The sequence below is a fragment of the Pezoporus wallicus genome, unplaced genomic scaffold (genome assembly GCF_028554395.1).
Source record: "Pezoporus wallicus isolate ANWC-B61680 ecotype Strahan unplaced genomic scaffold, APGP_CSIRO_Pwel_v1 contig_8721, whole genome shotgun sequence".
NCBI lineage: Eukaryota > Metazoa > Chordata > Aves > Psittaciformes > Psittacidae > Pezoporus > Pezoporus wallicus.
This window is the reverse complement of record NW_026635692.1, coordinates 950,001-970,258: the sequence shown is the minus strand read 5'-3', so window position 1 is coordinate 970,258 and position 20,258 is coordinate 950,001. Positions and strand designations below refer to the sequence as shown.

Here is a 20,258-nt window from a genome sequence, read left to right as displayed (position 1 = left end):
CATTCAGTATGTCAACTGTTAAAACCCTCCTGTAAGTGCCTAACGTATTTAGAAGTATAAATCATGCTTGGCTTGCTTTGCTCATCAGAATGGGATCCGGTGATGGTGTGATTAATCAAAGCCTGTTTGGCATCATTAGGGGGAAAAGAAACCTATTGAGACTGCCTTGCTCTCCAGGCACCGAGTCTGTACTGGAAGGCAATGATCTCTGAGGTGAGGGAAGAGGCACTGCTAATTCAAGAAACAAAACTCCTCCACCTGCTGTCAGGAATGGCTGAGGATCAGAAGGGTGAGGTGGTGATGACTGTTCGGTCTTCATGGCCAATGAAGTTCACTTCAAAACCCCATTAATGGTGACTGTGGTGTTTTACACTGTACCTAAAACTCTCCCCTGCCCCAGAGATGTTCCAGTGGGACAGTTTCTCCCTTGGAGCAGCTCATTTGCACCAGCTCAGGCACCAGAAGTGTGAGAGGGTGAGCATCGCTCTCTGCACAAAGCAGTAAGCTCTGCTTCCTCAGGCTGCTGCAGGCTCCGGTGCAACTGGCTTTGAGTGCTCCTCTCCGCAGTGCTTTGCCTTGCAGCATCCCTGGCAGAGTTAACAATGCAACTTTAATTGGGGAGCCAGGGGATAGGAGCAGAACAACATTCCTGCTGCCTCTTGCTATTTCAGTGCTGTGGATTTCAACCAAATCATTTCCTGTGCTGGATTACGGCTGGGCTGCCTCTTTCTCACACAAAGGATTTGTTTGTCCATGACCTCTATGGATTTTATCCTCCCACAGATCACTGAGTTAACCTACGGGAGATGCTCTGCTGGAAGGTCAGGTCTTGTATCCCTAGGTCCCCGCAGGAAACCTGCAGACTGTCTGAAGCTCACACTAAGGGCAGTGCTTTGTGATCCATCAGCTAAGAGAGTGAGCTGGGTGGTGTACGTGAACAGAAGCAGTCTGGCAAAACCAAGCTGCTCCCGCGTGCACACTCTTCATGCAGAAGGTAGGAAAGTGCTTGCCCTCAACTGGAACCAGGTAATGGTACAGAGCTCGAGTAGCGGTTTGTCTTAGAGGGAATGTAAGTTAAAGGTGACTGGCGTGAGCCAGACAGCCATAAAGGAGTTTGTCTTGCAAGGCCACCCTCAGGTAGGTAACTGTACCAGTACTACTGGATGAATCTGATACTGCTTCAGTACTGACAGCAAAACCACTGAACTGGGGTACTGATGTGTAAGAGCAAACCAAATAATGTAAACTGGTAGCAGTAGTCTGTCCGTTAGTTAGATTTTGATTTCTTAATTATTAGTGATATGTTGATTAAGCAACAAGCGTTACAGTCCCCATCAGTTGTGTCTCAGGCCTGCAATGTAAAGGAGGAGAGTCAGACTCTGGGGCAACAACCTAGCAGGTAATTCTCCTGATTTTGGAGCCTTGCATGACTGTGCCTCTGTAGAACCCGAGGCAGGAAGTGCTGTAGGCACATCTTTAATATTAGCTTGGTTCCTCCTCCTCACGGGCTCTTTCACCCCAGTCTGTGATCTTTTGAATGCTTCCTTAAAGCCGGTGTATTTAACTTACAAGCTCTTTTTTAGCAGTTGTAGCTCATCAGTTCCTACGTGGTCAAACTTGTCCTGGTCTCTCATGTGTCCTGGTCAATGTTTTGGTGCCAGTTAGCTTTAGATCACGGCGCCTGTTTTGGAGAAGGGGGATGCAGGTTCTGACTTGGAAGTTTATGAGGAGCTTTCCCCGTCTGTTCGGATCCAGAGCTGCCTTTGCAGCCAGGGCGGCAGCCTGGGGTTTTTGAATTCCCAAGGAAGTTACAGACTGGTTTCGTTTCTTTTTGAGGAAATTCTCATTCCTGTTTTCATCTCCTCTGAATCATTTCTAATGCTTCTTGCTCGGCTGGGATGTCTTAGGAGCGTTTTCATTGCTTGCTCCATCTTGGTTCCTCAGTTCCTGAGGGGTTGTCTCTTACCACCTCTGTCCTGCTGTGTTAGTTTTCACATTACCAGGACTCTGTGTTCCTGCCCACATGGATGAGCCCCAGTACCGATGTGGGTGTGCTGTTTGTGATATCTTCACATGAAAAGTCCCTTCAGGGTGGTGGAAAGAGAGAGGCTGTTCTCCCACTCGGAAGTTCTCTGGCCTCTGCTGTTTACTATAGCCACGTTCACTGTTTCTTTGGCCATGTCTCTTCCATGTGCCCAGCAGGCGACAAATGGCTATGCTTTGTATTCCAAGTGGATTTATTAGGGATGCTGAGTAGTGCATTTGTATGCAGGATGACTTATTATACAAGACTATACTATAGCCTTGTGTCAAGATCTAGTCGAAAGACAGAACTGAGTGCATTGAAATATCATTTGAGAAGCATTTATTAGTTAAATGCACTTGGTTAGATTTCCTCGTGTGTAAGTTCACGTAAACGTTGTTTGTTGTATTGGAAGCTGAGCTGCTATTATAACAGCAGTAGTATGTGGTGAGGAAGCGGAGCTGTTTGGGTTTGGTCACCATATCACTCAGAGCTGAAGAGGCTTATCCTGCTTAGCCCGAGTGTTTTCACAGGTCACAGTAAGCTTTTCTTCCTCTCATTTCACCTCTGAACTGGGAGTTGAATTGTACAGCTCAGAGAAGTGCTAATGTCTTAAAAGGTGTCTTGATGCCTGCTGCTGTGGCAAGGCTACGTTAGTGCTTCAGGTTCTGCTCCAGGTGCTTCTGCTGGTTCAGCCATTAGGCTTTCTTGGAACTTTGGAAGCAAATACATCCTGCTTAATGTCAGCTCTCTGCGTGGTTAAAATTGCTCTTCAGCATTTAAATCTCTGTCCTGCTGCAAGTGGAACAAGATGGATGTGTTAATTCGTTGGCTTTACCTCTGCCCAATACTATGGATTGCTCCCTCTCTGGAGCTGTAGAGATTTGGAGGCTTCCTCTGCTGGAGCTGAAAATGGCCACTAAGGGTAGCAGCTTTGTAAAAGGTAGCTCGGACTGCCTTGGGATCCAGCTATTAGCACCTTTTAGCTAGTGTAAGTGTAGAAAAGCATATACATTATGAGGAGAGAGCAAATGTTTGAATAAGCACTCCAGAGAGAGCCATAGAGGCAGCATTAGCATCTAGAGGTAGCACTGCATCTAAGGACTACACAATTTGCACTTGAAACGACTTAGCTGTCAGTAAAGACAGATCACTTTCAGTGAGTTATGCTCCTATGTACTGGCAATTTCAACCTTCCCTTCTCTCTTATGTTTTTTAAAGGACCAAAGGATTGATTTTCAGGCAGAGGCAGGGTGGAAGGAGGTGGTCCACCAGAGTTATGTTCTCAAAAGCCTATAATCCCTGCTGGCTTTTGCTGCCAGACTTGTTGCTCTTACCCCTGCCTACGGTAGGTGTGAAAAACCTCTACTTCTCCACTGCCATTCCTGATAAACTTTGGCTTAGGAAAAGCTGGGATCTGGCACTGTGCAGAAGCAAACCCAGGCTGCGCTGCAGAAAGCATCACGTCAAGGTACAGCAAGTGGGAGTTAGAGAGATGTTGCACATAGAAGTGGAACTACCTTAGTCCGTACGCTGGCAATCTTGCTGACCCTAATTTTACCAGAAAGTCTGTCTGATCTGATTTCCCTATCCTGTGCCTTTCGGTTTAGTAACTGCAGTCGCTTTGGCTGCTTGCGTGTGTTTCTTAAATTCATGGGGATTAGTGTGACCTTTCTTATTTGGAGTAATGAAAACAGAGAGCTTCGTATCAGCATCACCAAAATTGAATTTGTGGAAATATTTTGTCTATACGAGCTTTTATTTGATTCTTTAATTTATTTCATTTCCTGAATTTAGATTCAATTATGTGTGTTCTTCCTTTTAAATGTATTATGATGTTGTCCATGCTAGGCTAGCTCTTCTTGTCACAGATGCAAGTATTAATGAGCTCTTGGATCTGGTGTGTAGACATGACTGACCGCTTACAACACAATCTGAATTTGTATTTGCTTTCTAGCTCTGGAGAAAACAAATTGTCATCAGTGATGCACCTACGCAGGGGATGACTTGGTTGCTCAGGTGAGAAGCTCGGGGGGGAAAGATTGAGGTTAGTGAGTGAGCAGCATTGGTCCTCTTCTGGAGTTGTAGTTGGCTTTTTTTATTATAAGCTTTATTACACAGAGAGGTTTTTTGAGTGAGGTTGAATGTAGGTTTGTATTGAAGCAGGGACTGTTTTTTTTCCTTAAAAAAGGAAATAATTGGAAATTACTATAAGTAAATACAACTTAATTTTAGGGCAATAGGGTGTTCCTTTCTTCCTTCTGCTCTCTCACGTCTAGAGCTGGGCAGGATGCAATAAACCCTTCCATCACGGCTACATGGACTGAAACAGCTGGAAAAAGATCACATCCTTAAATGTAAGACTTGTGCTGGTATTCCAGTGCAAAGATTCCTAATGTTGTCTATTTAATATTTAATTAATATTTAATATTAATAATATATTTAATATTCTTTCTAGCTGTAGGAGTGACAAGAAAAGATTTCATGCAATTTTTCCAAAAAGGGGGAACTCCAATGGATTCCAGGACAACGGCTATGGACATGCAGAAGCCCAAGCATGGCAAGGTGGGTATGTTTCTATTTATCTTTCTTCCTGCTGCACAGCCCATCTGGTGGTTATAGTGGTGTTAAACAACTGCTGGGGTTTATCTCAAGGTGCTTTGGCATTTCTGAACTAAATGTCCCATAAATAAATGATGGTGGGGCAGCAGAGAATCTGTCTATACAGAACAGGCGGTACAGAAACAAGGACCAGGACAGGGAAGAGGGGATGATGGAAGGCGCAGCTGTATTAGCAGCTGGAACATGAGAACAGGCAAAATATTTGGGGGATGAGTGTCTGATGAGGGAAGTACAGCACTGTTTCCTTACTAAGGAATAAAATTTCCTAATACTTTGTCAGGCTCTACCTTTTCAAGCTGAAATCCACCACAACATCAAAGTGAATGCCTTGCTGCTAATAGAATAAATGTTTCTAAATAGAATGTAAACGAGATAAATGTATGAATTAGAGGACTTTTAAAGAATTTCGAGTGGCTGGGTGCATGGAGTGAGCCTCATTTCCGAAACTGGCTTTTTGACACGATTTGATAACAAGTAATAAGCTTAGTTCCTGATTCTCTTGTAATTTGACATGTACCAAATCGTTATTAAATGTGTGTGCTGCATCATGCATGAAGCACACTCGGTTAAGGGAGAGGTAGTGGTGGCCTCGGTTTATTTGCAACCCACCTTCCTCCTTTTCCCATGGAAGGAGGTGGAGCCCCCCCCCCTCTGGCACACCACTGTGAGGGAATGCTGAAGGCAGCCTTGCTTAGGCAGTGAATTATGGTGGGAGCCTTTCAGGGGTTAGGAGAAGCATGTAACTAGAAGTCATGTACCTCCTGTGTTCCCTCCATCACCTTCTGCCTGGAGACGAAACCTGTTTGAGCAGCCTGTATTGGGCAGTTCTTGGAAACAGACACCTTGATGGAGACACCCAGAACACATCTGCACAGATGCGGCTGACACAGGAGATCATGATCTCATTTAATGTCACTGCTTAATCTTAACCGAGGTAATTACATACATATGGCCGGCTAACCATGACATCAACAGGAGGGTATCCGGCTACATGTGTACTACAAGTAAATCAGATTTAACTGCCACAGCCAGCAGCTGAGGATATTGGGTGAATACCGGATGTTTCCTGACAACATTTATCTAAGGAACCTACATGTATTCATCCTCTGTTTGTCTCTGTGGGCTGGTACCAATAATGATAAAGTGGATATAGAGTTACTTATTTGCATATATATTTCAAAAGGTGACAGGATGAAAACTCCCTGCCCCAGAAAGGGTGTAACATATTGCCCCAGCCAGCTGTGGTGCTGGGTTGACGTTGGCGAGTCATGGCTAATACAGACCGTCAGGTGGGGCTTGTTTGCTTTACTGGCAATCAGTCTGGTGAGCATTTAACACTGGTGACTGCTCTGACCACCTGCTAGCCCCAGCAGCACAGTAGCTGCAGTGTGTAAAGCCTGAGAACAGAGGCTGTTCTGTAGTACTTGGAACCAGTACAGAACGTCCCCAGCGCTTTGCCTTGGGTCACGTCAAACCTAAGCAAGTACTTGTGTTTCTCCAGAAGGCCTCACCTTCTGGCCACGCCATTATCACGTTACTGTGCAAGTGTTTTAATAGCTGTTCTGAGCAGCCTGGTCTGGTGGGAGGTGTCCCTGCCCATGGCAGGGGGTTGGAACTGGATGGTGTTGAAGGTCCCTTCCAACCCAAACCATTCTATGGCTCAATATCCATCACAGTAGAGCTATAGTTGTTTGGTATTTATTATTACTTCTGGGAACCCAAGAGTTGCTTGGGAAGCCCGCATGGTATTTTTGCATGCTGTTGCCTTTGCAGACAGACCCATTAGGTTGTTCCACACTCAATGCACTTTCCCATACAGCCCAAACAGACACCAGAGTTCCAACCTTAAAACAAGAGGATGAGCTCTCACCCCCCGTTCCTTGCTGTGCCTTTAAACTGTTTGTGAGCAGGGAATCTTTTTCTCCCCATGTGCAGTCAACTGAAGTTGAACTCTAGCGGTGTAACAGAATCACATGTGGGGGGACCCCCTACGATTCATTGCTAGGGTACTTTGTTAACCAGGCCATGAGCAGAGGCCTGTGCGATGAGCTCTGGGGAGGTTTCACGTGCCTGCCAGGCATGTGCTTTTCTCCAAGCGAGCGCTGATGCCTTCCTCTCCCTGACCCAGCTCCATGTGAAAGCCCATACCCGTACACCCCCACTGAGCCCCCCATGGCTTTTCATCCCCGCTGGACCCTACAGAAGCAAATCTGGAGGACTGGAGTCTGCACTAACGCGAGGTCTGGGTAAGTGCCCTCCCTTGTGCTGTTCACGCGTGCTCTTGCAAATGGAGATTGCAGACAAGCGGGTGAAGACATACTTCGGGTTTATTGTCGTTTAGGCATGGATAGAAACATTAACTCTTTTGCACTCTTGGTTCTTGAAACGTGCCCATAGTGAACTCGGAGCGGTGAAAAACCCAGCTCCCAGGACTGGCAATTTAAAGTGCATAGGAGATCTAGCAGAATCCCAAAAGGCGAGGAGTGGTTTGATTTCCTTTCCCATAGCTGTGAAAGGTGAAGGACTTCTTTCTTCTCCTCTTCCCTGTATTCCCCAGACAGTGGTATGAAAATTTTCAGCCCTTCCCTATGCTTTCCCTTTTGATCTTCGGAGGTTTCTTCTCTGTATTTAAGGACTATTTGTAGTGTTATCAACACAGACAGGCGATGTTTGCACGCTCCTTCACAGGACTCGGTTACAGCTTTTCCTGTTCAGAGTCATGCCCACTGCATCAGTGGTGGCTGTTTCCTAGAAAATACGTATCACTTGGCAGTGTTCTCGCACCAAAAGATCCGTTTGTATAGAAAGTAACTTTTTTGTGTGTTCTCCTTTCATTTTGGAAAAACAGGTGCTTAAAAATTTTAGAATTTTTTTAACAAAATTCTAAAAAGAAAAGAACAAAAATCACAATATTTACAGAGATAACAGAATGGCTCTGCCATGCAAAACAAATTACTTTGGTTTTTTTTTTCCCCCATTTTACTTTGGTTTAAATATTGACCAAGATTGTAATTTTTTTGTCTTTTTTTTGCCAAATAAAACAGTAACAAATCAAAGTTTAGAGGCATATAACAGGATTTCCCTCTAATTATCTAATACAGCATAGAGTTTAAAGGACATCTTATGTATTTAATCCATGCCAATGCACTACAGGAAGCTTTTATTAAGACATCAGTCACTACTGCCCAGACATTTAACATTTTACAAATTTACAAGTAACAGTGTTTTCTTCCCCCTAAATAATGCAAAAGTGGCAAAATACATTTCCTAACGCCCTTCTTTTTATTTATTTATTTATTCTTTTTTGCCTACCACTCTATAAAAACTTACTTTTTCCCTGGATATTTGTAAGTGGAAACCTGATGTTCTGCTTACTCTACTGCTCCCCTCCATCAAAGCTGCCTGTTAACTTTCTTTCAGACTCATCTTCTGTGTAAGGTGAAACTTCTCTCCCTTACGTACAACATTCTGTTGGCCATTTACCCTAAAACTTCTCATCGGTCCCATTCTAAAAACTCCCTCAAGCATAAAACATGTTTATAAAGTTACAAACTTGAATGTAACTAAAGATACATAGACATTTCATTGTTACAATTATATGTACTGTTCGATAAATTAGGTACCAGTTAAAAACACTAGAATTATCTCAAGGTGCATTCAATATCTGTAGCATAGTTAACAAAAACACACAAAAAATATATATATATATATATTCTATTTTTGTGGAAAAAAAATGCAGCTTTGATATGACCACTTCTTAAAAAAAGTTTCCAATTCTGACTGGTATCGTTCTGAAATGAAGGAAAGGTACAGTACTTTAAGGCAGCGGATAACATAAAGGAATCAAAACTAATCCAGAATTCCAGTTCCTGATCCTAATTCTAACATGAAAGGTGACTGTTAACGTATCGATCGACTGTGTCGTGCTCTAGAAGAGAAGGATGATTAGCCACCGTCTGTACGTAGGCTAGGAATGTTCCTCGTTTTCCTTGCTTTCATACCCAGACTTCTTTGTGGAAACTCTTTGTTCCCTTTCTGTCTGCTCAGCTTTGCACGGTTTTTTAAGCGTTCACTTTTATTACCAATTTAGATTATTCTTGTCACAGCTGTCAGTCACCCTTCCCCGTCACTGTGATTTCAGGGAATGAAAAAAGGAGTTTGACATTTTCCTGTAAGACAGTCTTACACTCTAGGTACTTGCTACCAACCACGCAGAGGCTTCACTGATAACAATCAGAATTAGACACGTACCTGCTCAAAGGGTGTCATAAAAACAACCGAAATAAACCCATTACACTATACATCAGATTAACAGCAACTCCCAGAACAAAGCCTTACAGTGTATAAAAATAGCTACGTAAAAAATTTACATAAAGGCAAACAAAAAGAAATCTTCAGTGCAGACATTTACAAAAACATATTTCAAACAGAACACAACATGGTGACCTATTACCATGGCTGTTGCCAAAATTAGTTTCTTGGGGTATTTTTAGCTTGAGATAATTGTGTCTAAAATCCTTTGAAAGCTTGGGAGTATGGTCTGTTTAATACTCGAACCATGAATAGCTGTCACTTCTTCGTATATGTTTAAATACAATCCACGTTCATGCTTCAATTGATCTATATGTATTCTCTGCAAACGGGAAACATAAAGCCACTTAAACATTTTGAAATACGTTAACCAACTTAACTACTCGGTATAGAACCTTCAGATAAACAGTTACGTGAACAGTACTTTCTTCTGTCAGTGATGAGAATACGTGCTTTCATGATAAAAAGAGCTGTTGCAGTATTATTCCCAATAAATCCAGTAAGTTTATTTGGTAAGTAATGGATTTATGTCCATCTCATTTATGTAGATCTATGGATCTGAAGAAATAATGTAAGTAGAGTAAAAGATTGCACCAAAGGCACACGATTTCAACTCCTGTGTTCAATAAATACCCCCAGTTGGCTTCAGCTCCATCACCTCACTTCAATATTGCCATGTTACAGAAGGTACCAGGTCCAAAAAAAATCACAAAACAAGTCCTAACTAAAAAGATGACAGAATTTTCCAATGGAAAAATTGCAGGAGAAATACTGGGTATTTACACAGCAACTCTGTCAGAATCCAAATTTACTTCTATGCCGCTTTCAAATCATTCACGGGGCATAATTTGGTATTCTCAATCCCCTTTTCCAAAGTAGTAAAACTAGTAATTTCAGACAATGCTGACAGATTTAAATGACTGAGAGCTGCCCTTATTTAAATAAGGAACTCTTTAATGTAAATATGCAATGCCATAACTCCACTACATGCTTAAGATCAGGGCTGTCTACAGCTTTCCTGTTGAGGCACCCACAATGAAGAGCCACAGAACTTGCACTACTCTCATTTTGCAGAACAGCTGTTGGCTAATTCAAGAAGCCTGTAGCTGGTTACCTGGTTTCCACACTCTTTTGGTACCACAGTGTTAATGTAAAATGGCCTCAGTTGGCCAGAAAAATGGTCCAAAGCCTTACTTTGGGTATCTAAGAGGAGAGACGCAGTTGTGGCACGTACATCCGCAGCACTGGTGTATATACATGTGAACACCGGGTGGTACTGTCGATGCTTCGTACTGCTCCTGAACCTCGGCATCTACCTAATTATTTGTTAACAGCTTATTTTACAGGGATCCCAGTTGGATCATACTGTTTCTAACTTAATATACAGTGTCTCTTTCCAGGATAAAATAGTATTAGTATGTGAAATCTTGAGTAAGAATTATTTTATTCTAAGGCAAGTTTCATGCCTTTTTCAGTCATGATGAATAAAGCTGACCAAGGACCTGGAAACAAATTTGCTTTCAGTATGGGAAGAAGGTTCCTGTGAACTTTTCAAGCCGTAACTCAAAACCTTCTAAAATATACCTACACGCCCCCTTCGTATCCGTACACACCCGCACGTATACCGCAGTGATGCATTATACAAATCTGGATTTTCATGTCCCCAAATCCATGGTTAAAAATAAAGCCAAGTACTAAGTTAGGTCTAAATATCAGGCTTCTCTAATACATACATATGCAGGTATGAACTCTTAACTGGCTGGGGGCTCCAGTCTATCTGTCCTAATACTCCACCACTCAAAAATCACTCCAGTGCCTAACCTCTGAAAGGTGAGCGCTAGACTCCGTGCTGCAACTGTGATCACTAAAAAAGAAAAGGTCGACAAAGAGGTGTTAAATGCTGCAGTATGAAACGCTTTACCTGGGGTGATGACTGACACGTTTTCTCTTAAGTTTCAGATTTATGATTGTTTTCTTCTAGTTTTTTGTTTTCTTCTATATTCCCAAGATCTTTGTCTACATGTTTTGATGCTGTCCTGTAATGAAAAAGTAAGGTCATTTTTGCATGCCTACAGCATTTTGCTCCCTTCTCACTGTCTCCTTCCCTCTCTGTTCTGAGCAGAGCAAAAGGCTTGCATATGTCTGTAAACAGGTCAATAGCATCAGTTCCCCTGCTGGCATTAGCACCACAGGAAGCACTGCCACAGGGTCATGTATTTGGGTTTGATTTACTTCTTGAGGAATTCAGAATTATTCTGAGCTAGCATTTAGTAAGGTTAAAGCAGTTGTGCAGACCCACGTTTCCTGACAAATTAACTGTGTAGCTTGTTTCAATAAACAAGAGTCTGCTTTAACGTACTAAACTGTTACAAGCGTGGCTAGGGTATCTTGATCACCATAGCAGTCTTGTACTTGCAGGAACTGACTTTCAGAGCCGGTGCCAAACGCAGGCTCTATAAATGTGAAGAAATTAATGAATTTTCTGGAAACAACAGGAAAATCACCCACTCTGGCTTCTCGATCTGCGCCGGCTGTGACTGGCAAGCGCTGGGTAAAGAAGAGACTGTGTAAATGTCGAGTCAGAAAAAAAGAGGTATGCCTCCCTGAGAATAGCATGTCTTCCTTAATGTGAGCGGTGGGTATGAATTAGGGAGTCAAGTGCTTAGTTTAGCTTAGCACAATAAAACCACAACGCCATTCATTTTAACTCCCGAGAAGCCTCACTGTCTGCCAAGGTGAAAGATTCCTGCAGTGCTGCGATAACGTTTTGAAGGGCACAAGTTTTACAATGTAAATGGGCAAATGTAAACGGGCGAATCCTTTGTGCCGAAGCACATTATCCTACGTGCCAATTTTTTTTCCTCTGGATAATTTGTTTCCCCTACAGAAAAGTAATGTCAGTTGTGACAGATTCATGCATGTGCTCGCTCTTGTTTCAGGGTGAAGACCTCTAGTGACACTGACTTGCAAAATACAATGACGACACAGGTTAGCAAGATCGTATGACATGTCACACTGACACCATGCAGGTATGCACCTCCCAAAATCGGAGGTTTTGCTAGAGGAGTTTTTCCGTGCCCATCCTCCATCTGAGCAAAGGCCGCTAGCAGCATCTAAGCACTGAGTGCCCTGAACTGAAGTAGCCTTGAACGGTGATGTTAAGAGAGTACAGTTCAGTCCTTGTCTCAGAACAGGTGCGAATGCACCTAACCCTTAACAACTCTTGGTGCACTGTGGAAATGCTGTTCTCTAGGCTGAGGAGCGGTGGAGCGCTAAGGGAGCATAGGATTTTGAGCCCCAAACCCCACAGATTACACTGAAGGGGACCACTGTAAAACAGTTTTGGTTTTAGTGCAGGTCATTTCCCAAGTGCCTGTAAGCTTAAATCTTTCAAAGCTGCATTTATCTTTTCCTACTGGGTTTAGAGTGCCTCTTTTACGTTTGTGTGGCTGACAGGAAGGTGAATGGGCTGAACAGCCACAGAAAGATCTGAACTCCTACTTATCGCAGGCTAATTTAGTTTTTAAAATGCTGAGATTGCATCATGAAGTATCTTGTTCAATTTCTATTTGCTTCTGGTATTCTAAACCTAAAACAAGTGATGTGCGTATGGTCGTGAGATGCAATGAAGAAAATTCAGTGCTTTGGGATTGACCGTCTGTGATCTTAATAACGTTTCACAAATCTCTTTAATCCTAGTAGAAAACAATCTCACCCCTCAGAAATAAATCCCTTAAAAATAATAAAAAAAAAAATGTTTGCTTTAGAGCACAGGATTTGGGGCTTGTCATATGGCTAGTGAGTCTTTTCCCTAAGCAAGTCTTACAAAATTAGAGACAGTAGGGAAAAAGATGGAAAGATGAAAGCATCTGGACTCAGGCACCTACCTGAGCTGAGCTGAGTTGGAGGCAAGAAAGCAGTATCATGCATGTCTGCCCTCATGTAACCACTTATGTCTGCTCTTGCAGACAAGAGAGTGGACTGGACAGGCTATTAGCACTGCTCCCTGCAATCCTTTTTTTGGCCTCTTATCAAGAGTTTCCCAGTGCCCAAGGCAGACTGACCTCACATGATGTGACACTTAACAGCAGAGGGAACTCTAACTGGCATTACTGGTCTTTGATTAGGTTACATTTTTTCAATGACTAAGCCTGGGGATTCTGCAGTGTTACCAGGTTTTGATTTTTGAAGTGTTCTATTTTAGTTTCTGCATTCAATGAAACTGTTCCCCTCACTAAATGTCACCTCTACTTTCCTAAAGCCAAAACTGCTGGAAACGGGACATTTAAAAGGCAGCACTCTGACTCTGAACGAGGCAGGCGATTCAGAACTCTTTTGGAGGATGGTCTATATGCTTGCTTGGAATGAGAGCAGCAGTAGTTTTTTATGTCTGACAATCGGATTTAGATTTTCACTGCAGCTGTTCAATTCTGATGGGTCTGTGATCTTGCTGACTTCTTTTATTTTTATTCCCCAAATACTGATATCTAGTCATATTCACCACCTCAGCACAAGCAAATCTGCTGCCTTTTTTAGTGCCATCCAAATAGTGTTATGAAGAGACAGGAGAGTAATTCTGCGCTGAGTGACAGCAGTGTGATCCATTGGCAGTGCTCTGCCAGCAGCAGAGGAATAGCTGACCCTGGCAGGTCACCAATCCTCGGAGCTCGACAGACGTGGCCTGGGTTTGTAACAGAGAAATGGCTCAAAATCGCTTCCTGAGGTGACTTGAGGCAGAGGAATGATGGTCCTTTGCCAGTTTAACATTCAACAACAGCTGTTCTTTATGGTTTTTGTGCATTAACTCCTATCAGCTTGCTCCATTTGCAACTCAAGAGTGACTTCCTGATGCAGCTGGGCAACACGGTCCAAATGGATAGAAATATTCCTGAGAATTTACCAAAAAGGGCAAGACAGCCCGCTTTGCTCAGGCCACTCACAAGCTCTGACGTTCTCTCGAGCCCCCCGAACAGCCTATGTCTTAGCATGCTCTTGCCATGTTGTTCTGAAGAGTGAGAAGTTGGTTGCATGAACGTCAGTTCACGTCTCTCAACTGTTTTGATTTTTGGGGGTTCTTTTAATTCATTTGTAAAACATGGATCAGTCTGAGCTCTTGCTGAAATTACGACTCGGATTTTACATTTATCTAAGCTTGCTCTTCAGGAAAATAATTCTCCTCAGGGAATCCTAATCAAAACCTCTCTGTAAGTAGCACCACAGATAGGTTTCCAGGTTTCCTTGGAGTGTATGTGTGTGCTGAGGGGCTGTTATTTTCATGGATTTTGTGCACGTATTGCTCATGGCGTTGTTTGGTTGCAATATAAAGACCGTTTTCCACCTCAGTTGTTTTGCCTGCTGTAGAGTACATACAGACTGCATATAGATGATGCAGAAACTGCCGTTGTGATTTAATTCCTCATTTCTTTTGTTCTCACAAATCTAGGCCTTCACCCCCAGCACTGTTTAAGGAAGATAACCGGCCGTGCTCTTTGTCCTCTGTTCCCCAAGTCTGTGATAATGACAGGTAAGAAGAATACACACTGGTGTTCTGGGTGCTGAAGCAAGAGCCATGCCTTACTTTCGAAAGGCATGTTAACACACTCAACTGCGTAACTGCAGAAAGCTTTCTAGGAGGTAATGGTCTTATGCACCCAAATCTGGATTATTTCCAGCCTCTTTCTATTTACCCCCATCTTGCTTTCCACTTCCTCTCATTATTTTCAAATGTTCACCAGAAGGGAAAAAAAAGGCAGGGATATTAGAAAAATATTCCAGTCATCAAGAAATCATCTTTTTAATTCATGCCACTTGTATAGAGTTGGCACATGAACTGATGCTTCAGAGACGTCTGTAACTACATCTTTTCCCTGCAAGTGATCGGCACGAAAATAGTACAAATGCTTGTACTAAAACATGCAGCAAGTTTCCACCCTCTTTGGCCTGCCACATTTAGATTCATTTGCTTATTTTCTATAAGGTATCAGAAAAGCAGAATTGTCAGGCTTCAAATGTTCAGTTTCAGAGACACTAATAACATCCTTGATTACTATGACCTAAGAAGAATATCAGGAGTTTGGTATGCTCTGAGTATGAACAATCCTAAGACTGCTGCTGTGCTTCTCTTTGCCCAGCTGAATTTTCCTTCATTGCATTGTAAACCACTTGCTCTAGGCTCAGTTGACTTAGGATTTGTGCCCCTCCAAGCCCAAGGATCAAAAATGGGACAAAGGTCCAGTCTACAGCTAAAACTGCCACGAACAGGGATACACGGTGCTGGACATAGTATTTTCTTCCTATATCTTTAATTTCTGTTGTACTCTCAGCTGCTTCTAGCAAGGTGCAAATTTCGTATGAGGGATTCACTGAAGATGAGCGTCCTAGAATCACTCAACTGAGGTCTGACACAAAAGTGTTTAGAAAGATTGGGAATTCCTAAGTTCTATTCTGTTTAGCACAAATTAGTCTATAATATCCCTTATGGGAAAAGGAGCAATCTGTAGAAAATGTGTCTTTTTGGCCTTCTGCTCAGATGAAGGAGAAACATGGCAAGCTGGGGTAGGCAGCCTCAACTCTTTCTTTATCCAACAGGGGCTGGTTACAGGATGTGGAATACACGAGTCCCTGATTTATAGGATAATCTCCGTAGTGAAAATCATGTGGCAGTAATTAGCTTTAGCATCAAGTACAGCTGAGGCAGTGAAGAACAATGTAAGTAAGCGATTTCTTGTGAATATACTCCAAGGCTACAGGTGGAATTCCTACTTAGCGTGGATGACAAGACAATAGAAGAGTATGCAAACCACAACACCAATAATGAAAAAAAGTAATGTTTTTCTTGCCTCGGTAGACTTGGAAAGCTCTGTGCTGCTGCCTTCTCAGACTGTCTTTTGGCGTCACTTTGGGGACAGAGATTAGGTGAGTTACTGTTCGTGAGTGGCTTCAAAAAGTAACTACTAACTGTTGGCCTGTATGGAGGTGGAGGGGTTGTGATTAGTCACAAGCTGTGTCTATAGGTGTAAGGGGCTTTTTGCAAGGTCTACTTTGATCTCCAGATTATAATTCAAAATGAAAACTGTCAGACTAGGTATTGACACTGCTTGCTCTTGCACGTATGGCGTGCTGAAAGCAGGGAGGATAACAACAGATCAGCTCAAATATATATACTGGAAACAGGAGATTTTAAGTGACTATGCATCAATTAAGGGTTTGAGTAGCAGAAAACCATATCTTAATTATGAGAGACTATTATTTAACTATAAAGGGATCTTTATTTTGTTCCCAGTGAACCTGTCTAATTAATTGTAGCTCTGATTTTTACTGTAAGCTTGCAGGAGAGAAGGTGAGCATGAGGAGGTGTTGTCCATTTAGAATATGCTGTATTCTATCTTTCAAGCCAGAAAACTTCTCTGAAATCAGAACCTCATCTCAGCAAAGGGCATGCTATATTTTAAGCTCATTATCTCTCCCCACGCTACGTAACAGAAGGAAATATAACCCAAACCACTGAACCACAGTTTCATGCTTCCACATTCTCATATTCAAAAAGGAAAGACAAAAGGAACATATTCTAGACATTATTACACCGTTAGCAAAGTGGAGGAGGAGGAGCTCAACATTATTACTTTTTAATTTATACCAAAAGAAGCGTAACCTTTGCAAAAGATTTTTTTTTCCCTGTAAAATACCTGAATGTGGTTCTGTGCTTGGGTAATTTATAGCAACCCTTCATTTGAAAAATTTCCAAAACCTGCTCAGTTATGGCTGGAGTAAAATCCTGTATATTATTCCAAAAAGAGTACTTCTGAGCAGATGGAGAATTCCTTGTTGTACTGACACATGAAGACATTTGTTCATAATAAAATCCCACTGTGCATTTTAGTTCTCATTCGATCTAATTTTAACAAAAGGTCATAGAAAGAACAACTGAACTTTAAAGATTGCTTCTCTACCTGTACTGATTTGTGCACGGTATGCATAAAACTACCTTAATCTTCCCTGTACAGACAGCTGTAAGAACGCTTCAGAAAATAAGCTTGCCCTCAGGTCTCCACGGAGACAAATGCATGGGAATAAGGCCGAATGGCATACAGTTATGGCCATCTTTAAAAAGCCTGAGAAACACGGTTAGTTTTTGACATCATCCAGTCTAAAGTGAGCCTGTGTAATGATGAAGAAACTTGAAAGCAAGCAGGCCTCACTGGCAAGTCCTATTCTATGTCTAAGATGGATAAAACATATTGATTTAGATGACAGCTTCCATATTTTGAGCAACACAAGGTCTGTCATTATCAATTTTACTTCAGCGCTCTCAAAGTATACATGCACAAATAAATCAATGAAGGGTCTCTCTTCTCCCTCAGATGGTGTAAACCCGATAAATTCTGTAATGTATTTTATTTTTAAAGTACACAAGCTACGCATCTTGTAAATGAAGGCAGTTTCCAACACCAGACAGAGATTACATCCCCCAATTAACTAGCATGTACTATATCTAAATGCAAGAATAAGCACAGATTTGGCTGTATGGAAAGAAAACCTCTTTACAGGTGTTGAGCCATGAAAAATCCTGGAACACCACTTCCAGCAAATGAGGCCTGCTAAGCATTAGGACAGACTGATCAGAGGTACCAAGTTCCTTTTTTCTGTCTACTTTATCAACTTTTCCTCAGACAACTGGGATGCTGCAGGAGGGAAAACAGGTAAAGATACATTTCTGCTCATCATCATTTTGTTCTCAATTTAGTATCAAATTTTCCATAAATTCTTACTTTGATTTCTTCACATAGAGCCAGTAGACAACACCTGCAACCAGAGCAGCCAGCAGAAGACCGACTACAATCCCCACTATTAGCTTTGCCTGGTCATTAACCTTTTCACCGTTGTCATCTGAAGAAAAGAAGAAAAGAAGAAAAGTTAATGAGGTGAAAGCATTACACCATTTTTAAAGAATTTCCATCAGGAACAAGAAAAAGGATCTGAAAGTCAAAAATAAAAGACAAAAAAAAGAAAGGAGGCGTCGTTCTTATATACACATTGAAAGCTTTAGGACTGGTGAGGCTGCACTCTGAATACAGTGTTCGGTTCTGGGCCCGTCGCTGCAAGAGAGACACTGAGTCGCTGCAGTGGGTCCAGAGAAGGGCAAGCAAGCTGGTGGAAAGCCTGCAGAACAAGTCTTGTGAAGAGCAGCTGAGGGAGCTGGGGCAGTTTAGTTTGGAGAAGAGAAGGCTCAGGGAGGAACTTGTGGCTCTCTAGAACCCCCTGAAAGGAGGCTGTAATGAGGTGGGGGTCAGTCTCTTCTCCCAAGTAACAAACCATAGGTCAAGAGGTAACACCCTCAAGCTGCACCAGGGCTGGTTTAGTTTGAATATTAGGAAAAATTTCTTCATAAAGAGGGTGCTCAGGCATTGGAACAGGCTGCCCAGGGCAGTGGTGGAATCACCGTCCCTGCAAGTGCTCACAAAACATGTAGAGGAGCCCCTTACTGACACTGTTTAGGGGTGGACTTGGCAGTCCTGGGGTAACGTTTCGACTCGATGACCTTAACGGTGTTTTCCAACCTAGCTGATTCTATGATTCTTAGTCAATCATGGCACCAGCTATTTCAAGTCAAAAACATCTCTGAGGCACTGTGGAAATCGTTCAATGACACTACACAGGTCTTGAACTGAGACAGTCAACACAAAAGGTTCTGGTGACAGAAAACCATACATACCATTTCTATCCTCTGGCTCATCGTATTCCGGAATGTTTACTGGAATGATAAAATATTACGATTAAAGTAAAGACAAAAAGCATTACAGCAGAACGTCACATTTAAGTGTCTGTTAACAGCAGTGACAGAAACGGAAACTTAATGCGGTGTTCGGCAAACAGCAAGATAATTAATCTTATTGTTAAACAGAAATCTGTCTTTTGTAACTATAAACTATCCGATTGACGAATCTTATTCAAAGTCTGTAATATGAATTCAGTATTTCTGTGCTACCCTTCCACGAACTGTCATTTCACCGCCTGTCATCACTGCAAAGTGACATTTGATTAAAGCTCAGTATGGGTGATTTCTGTTGCAAGTCAAGTCGTCTCAGTCATAATAAACTGGAATGTGGAGACTAAAAGATGGTGTAATACAGTAACGAAGAACGTTGTCTCTTAAATAATGTGTTATTTTTGCAATATTTTTGTACTCTTATTTTGTGCTATTGCTATGTACTATTATTTACTTTTGTAAATAATATATTGCATACATGAGATAGTCTTCATAACTTTCTTGGCTAGCTAAGTGACTTCATCCAGAAAGCTATCAATAAATTTTATGTACTCCTGATACAGAGTGGATTTACAATTGTTAGACTTAGAAAAGAAAAATGTAAATATCTTCACATCAACACTACCATGCAGATCTGCTCCTATGTGAATGTAAAGGGGGTATTTTATGTTTTCCTATAACTTTAAGGAAATGGTGTTTACAAGACACTCACTGGCAGAGACATTCAGAGAGGTCACAGTTCTTTCTAGCTCATTTTCTGCAATGCAAGTTAAAGTCACATTTTCCTCTGGAGCAATTACAATTTTACTGGAAAATCTCCCGTTAACGTATTTGGTCTCCTCTGTCTGAAAAGGGAAAAAAAAAATATTAATATCCTTGAAAATTGAAAGAACAACGCATGCGGCATCTGAATTATACACTGAAAATGTATTATGTATATAAGTAAATATATAATGTATATAATAACTTTCAAACAACATTTCAGTTTTCAAAAATACAGCAACAGAAGGAATGCCTTATTTCATTAGTGATAATGTGAGTATTTGAAAGGAAACACTTTGGCCAAGATAGTCAGCCATAGCTACATCTTAGCTATAATTTGCCAGGCTACATGTATTTAGAAGTACCTTCACTGTAGTGAAGGTATGACATTGTTACTTAAATTGGCTGTACATCATTCCTAGAGTAATATAACACCAGAGAAAATTATTTTCAATCATGTACATAGCTTCAAGACCATTTGTGCCCTGTAGCTTCAAGTAAATAGATGATTTTTGATAGCTATACGTAATGTCTGTAGGATCGGAACATAACCTAATGGAGTGATAAGGACCTATAGGAGCACTGTACACTGTAATTCTAGTCTCTGTGTGTATAAATATCCAATTTTTCCTGCAAGGGCAAAATGTGGTAATGCTTTGAAGATAATTTGGTAATCAATATGAAAATACTTGAATTTGCTTATTTTCCGGGTATTTTTCCTGCTCTATATGGGTACACTTCATTTCTCCCCCAGGATGACTGCATCAGGGTTCT

General features: G+C 41.8%; 1 protein-coding gene across 1 annotated transcript in view; it reads right to left on the bottom strand.

Annotated features, from left to right (window-relative positions):
• Positions 1 to 6,954: 6,954 nt before the first annotated feature.
• The window catches only part of ALCAM (activated leukocyte cell adhesion molecule), a 119,840-nt gene continuing 106,536 nt past the window's right edge, over positions 6,955 to 20,258 (bottom strand). Inside the window, exons 12-16 of the mRNA XM_057397305.1 lie at positions 19,435 to 19,563; positions 18,669 to 18,707; positions 17,725 to 17,842; positions 10,878 to 10,992; positions 6,955 to 9,278 (exon numbers count right to left, since the gene is read on the bottom strand). Coding sequence (XP_057253288.1) covers positions 10,905 to 10,992; positions 17,725 to 17,842; positions 18,669 to 18,707; positions 19,435 to 19,563 — 374 coding nt within the window. The 3' untranslated portion in view covers positions 6,955 to 9,278; positions 10,878 to 10,904. The remainder of the gene's footprint in view (positions 9,279 to 10,877; positions 10,993 to 17,724; positions 17,843 to 18,668; positions 18,708 to 19,434; positions 19,564 to 20,258) is intronic.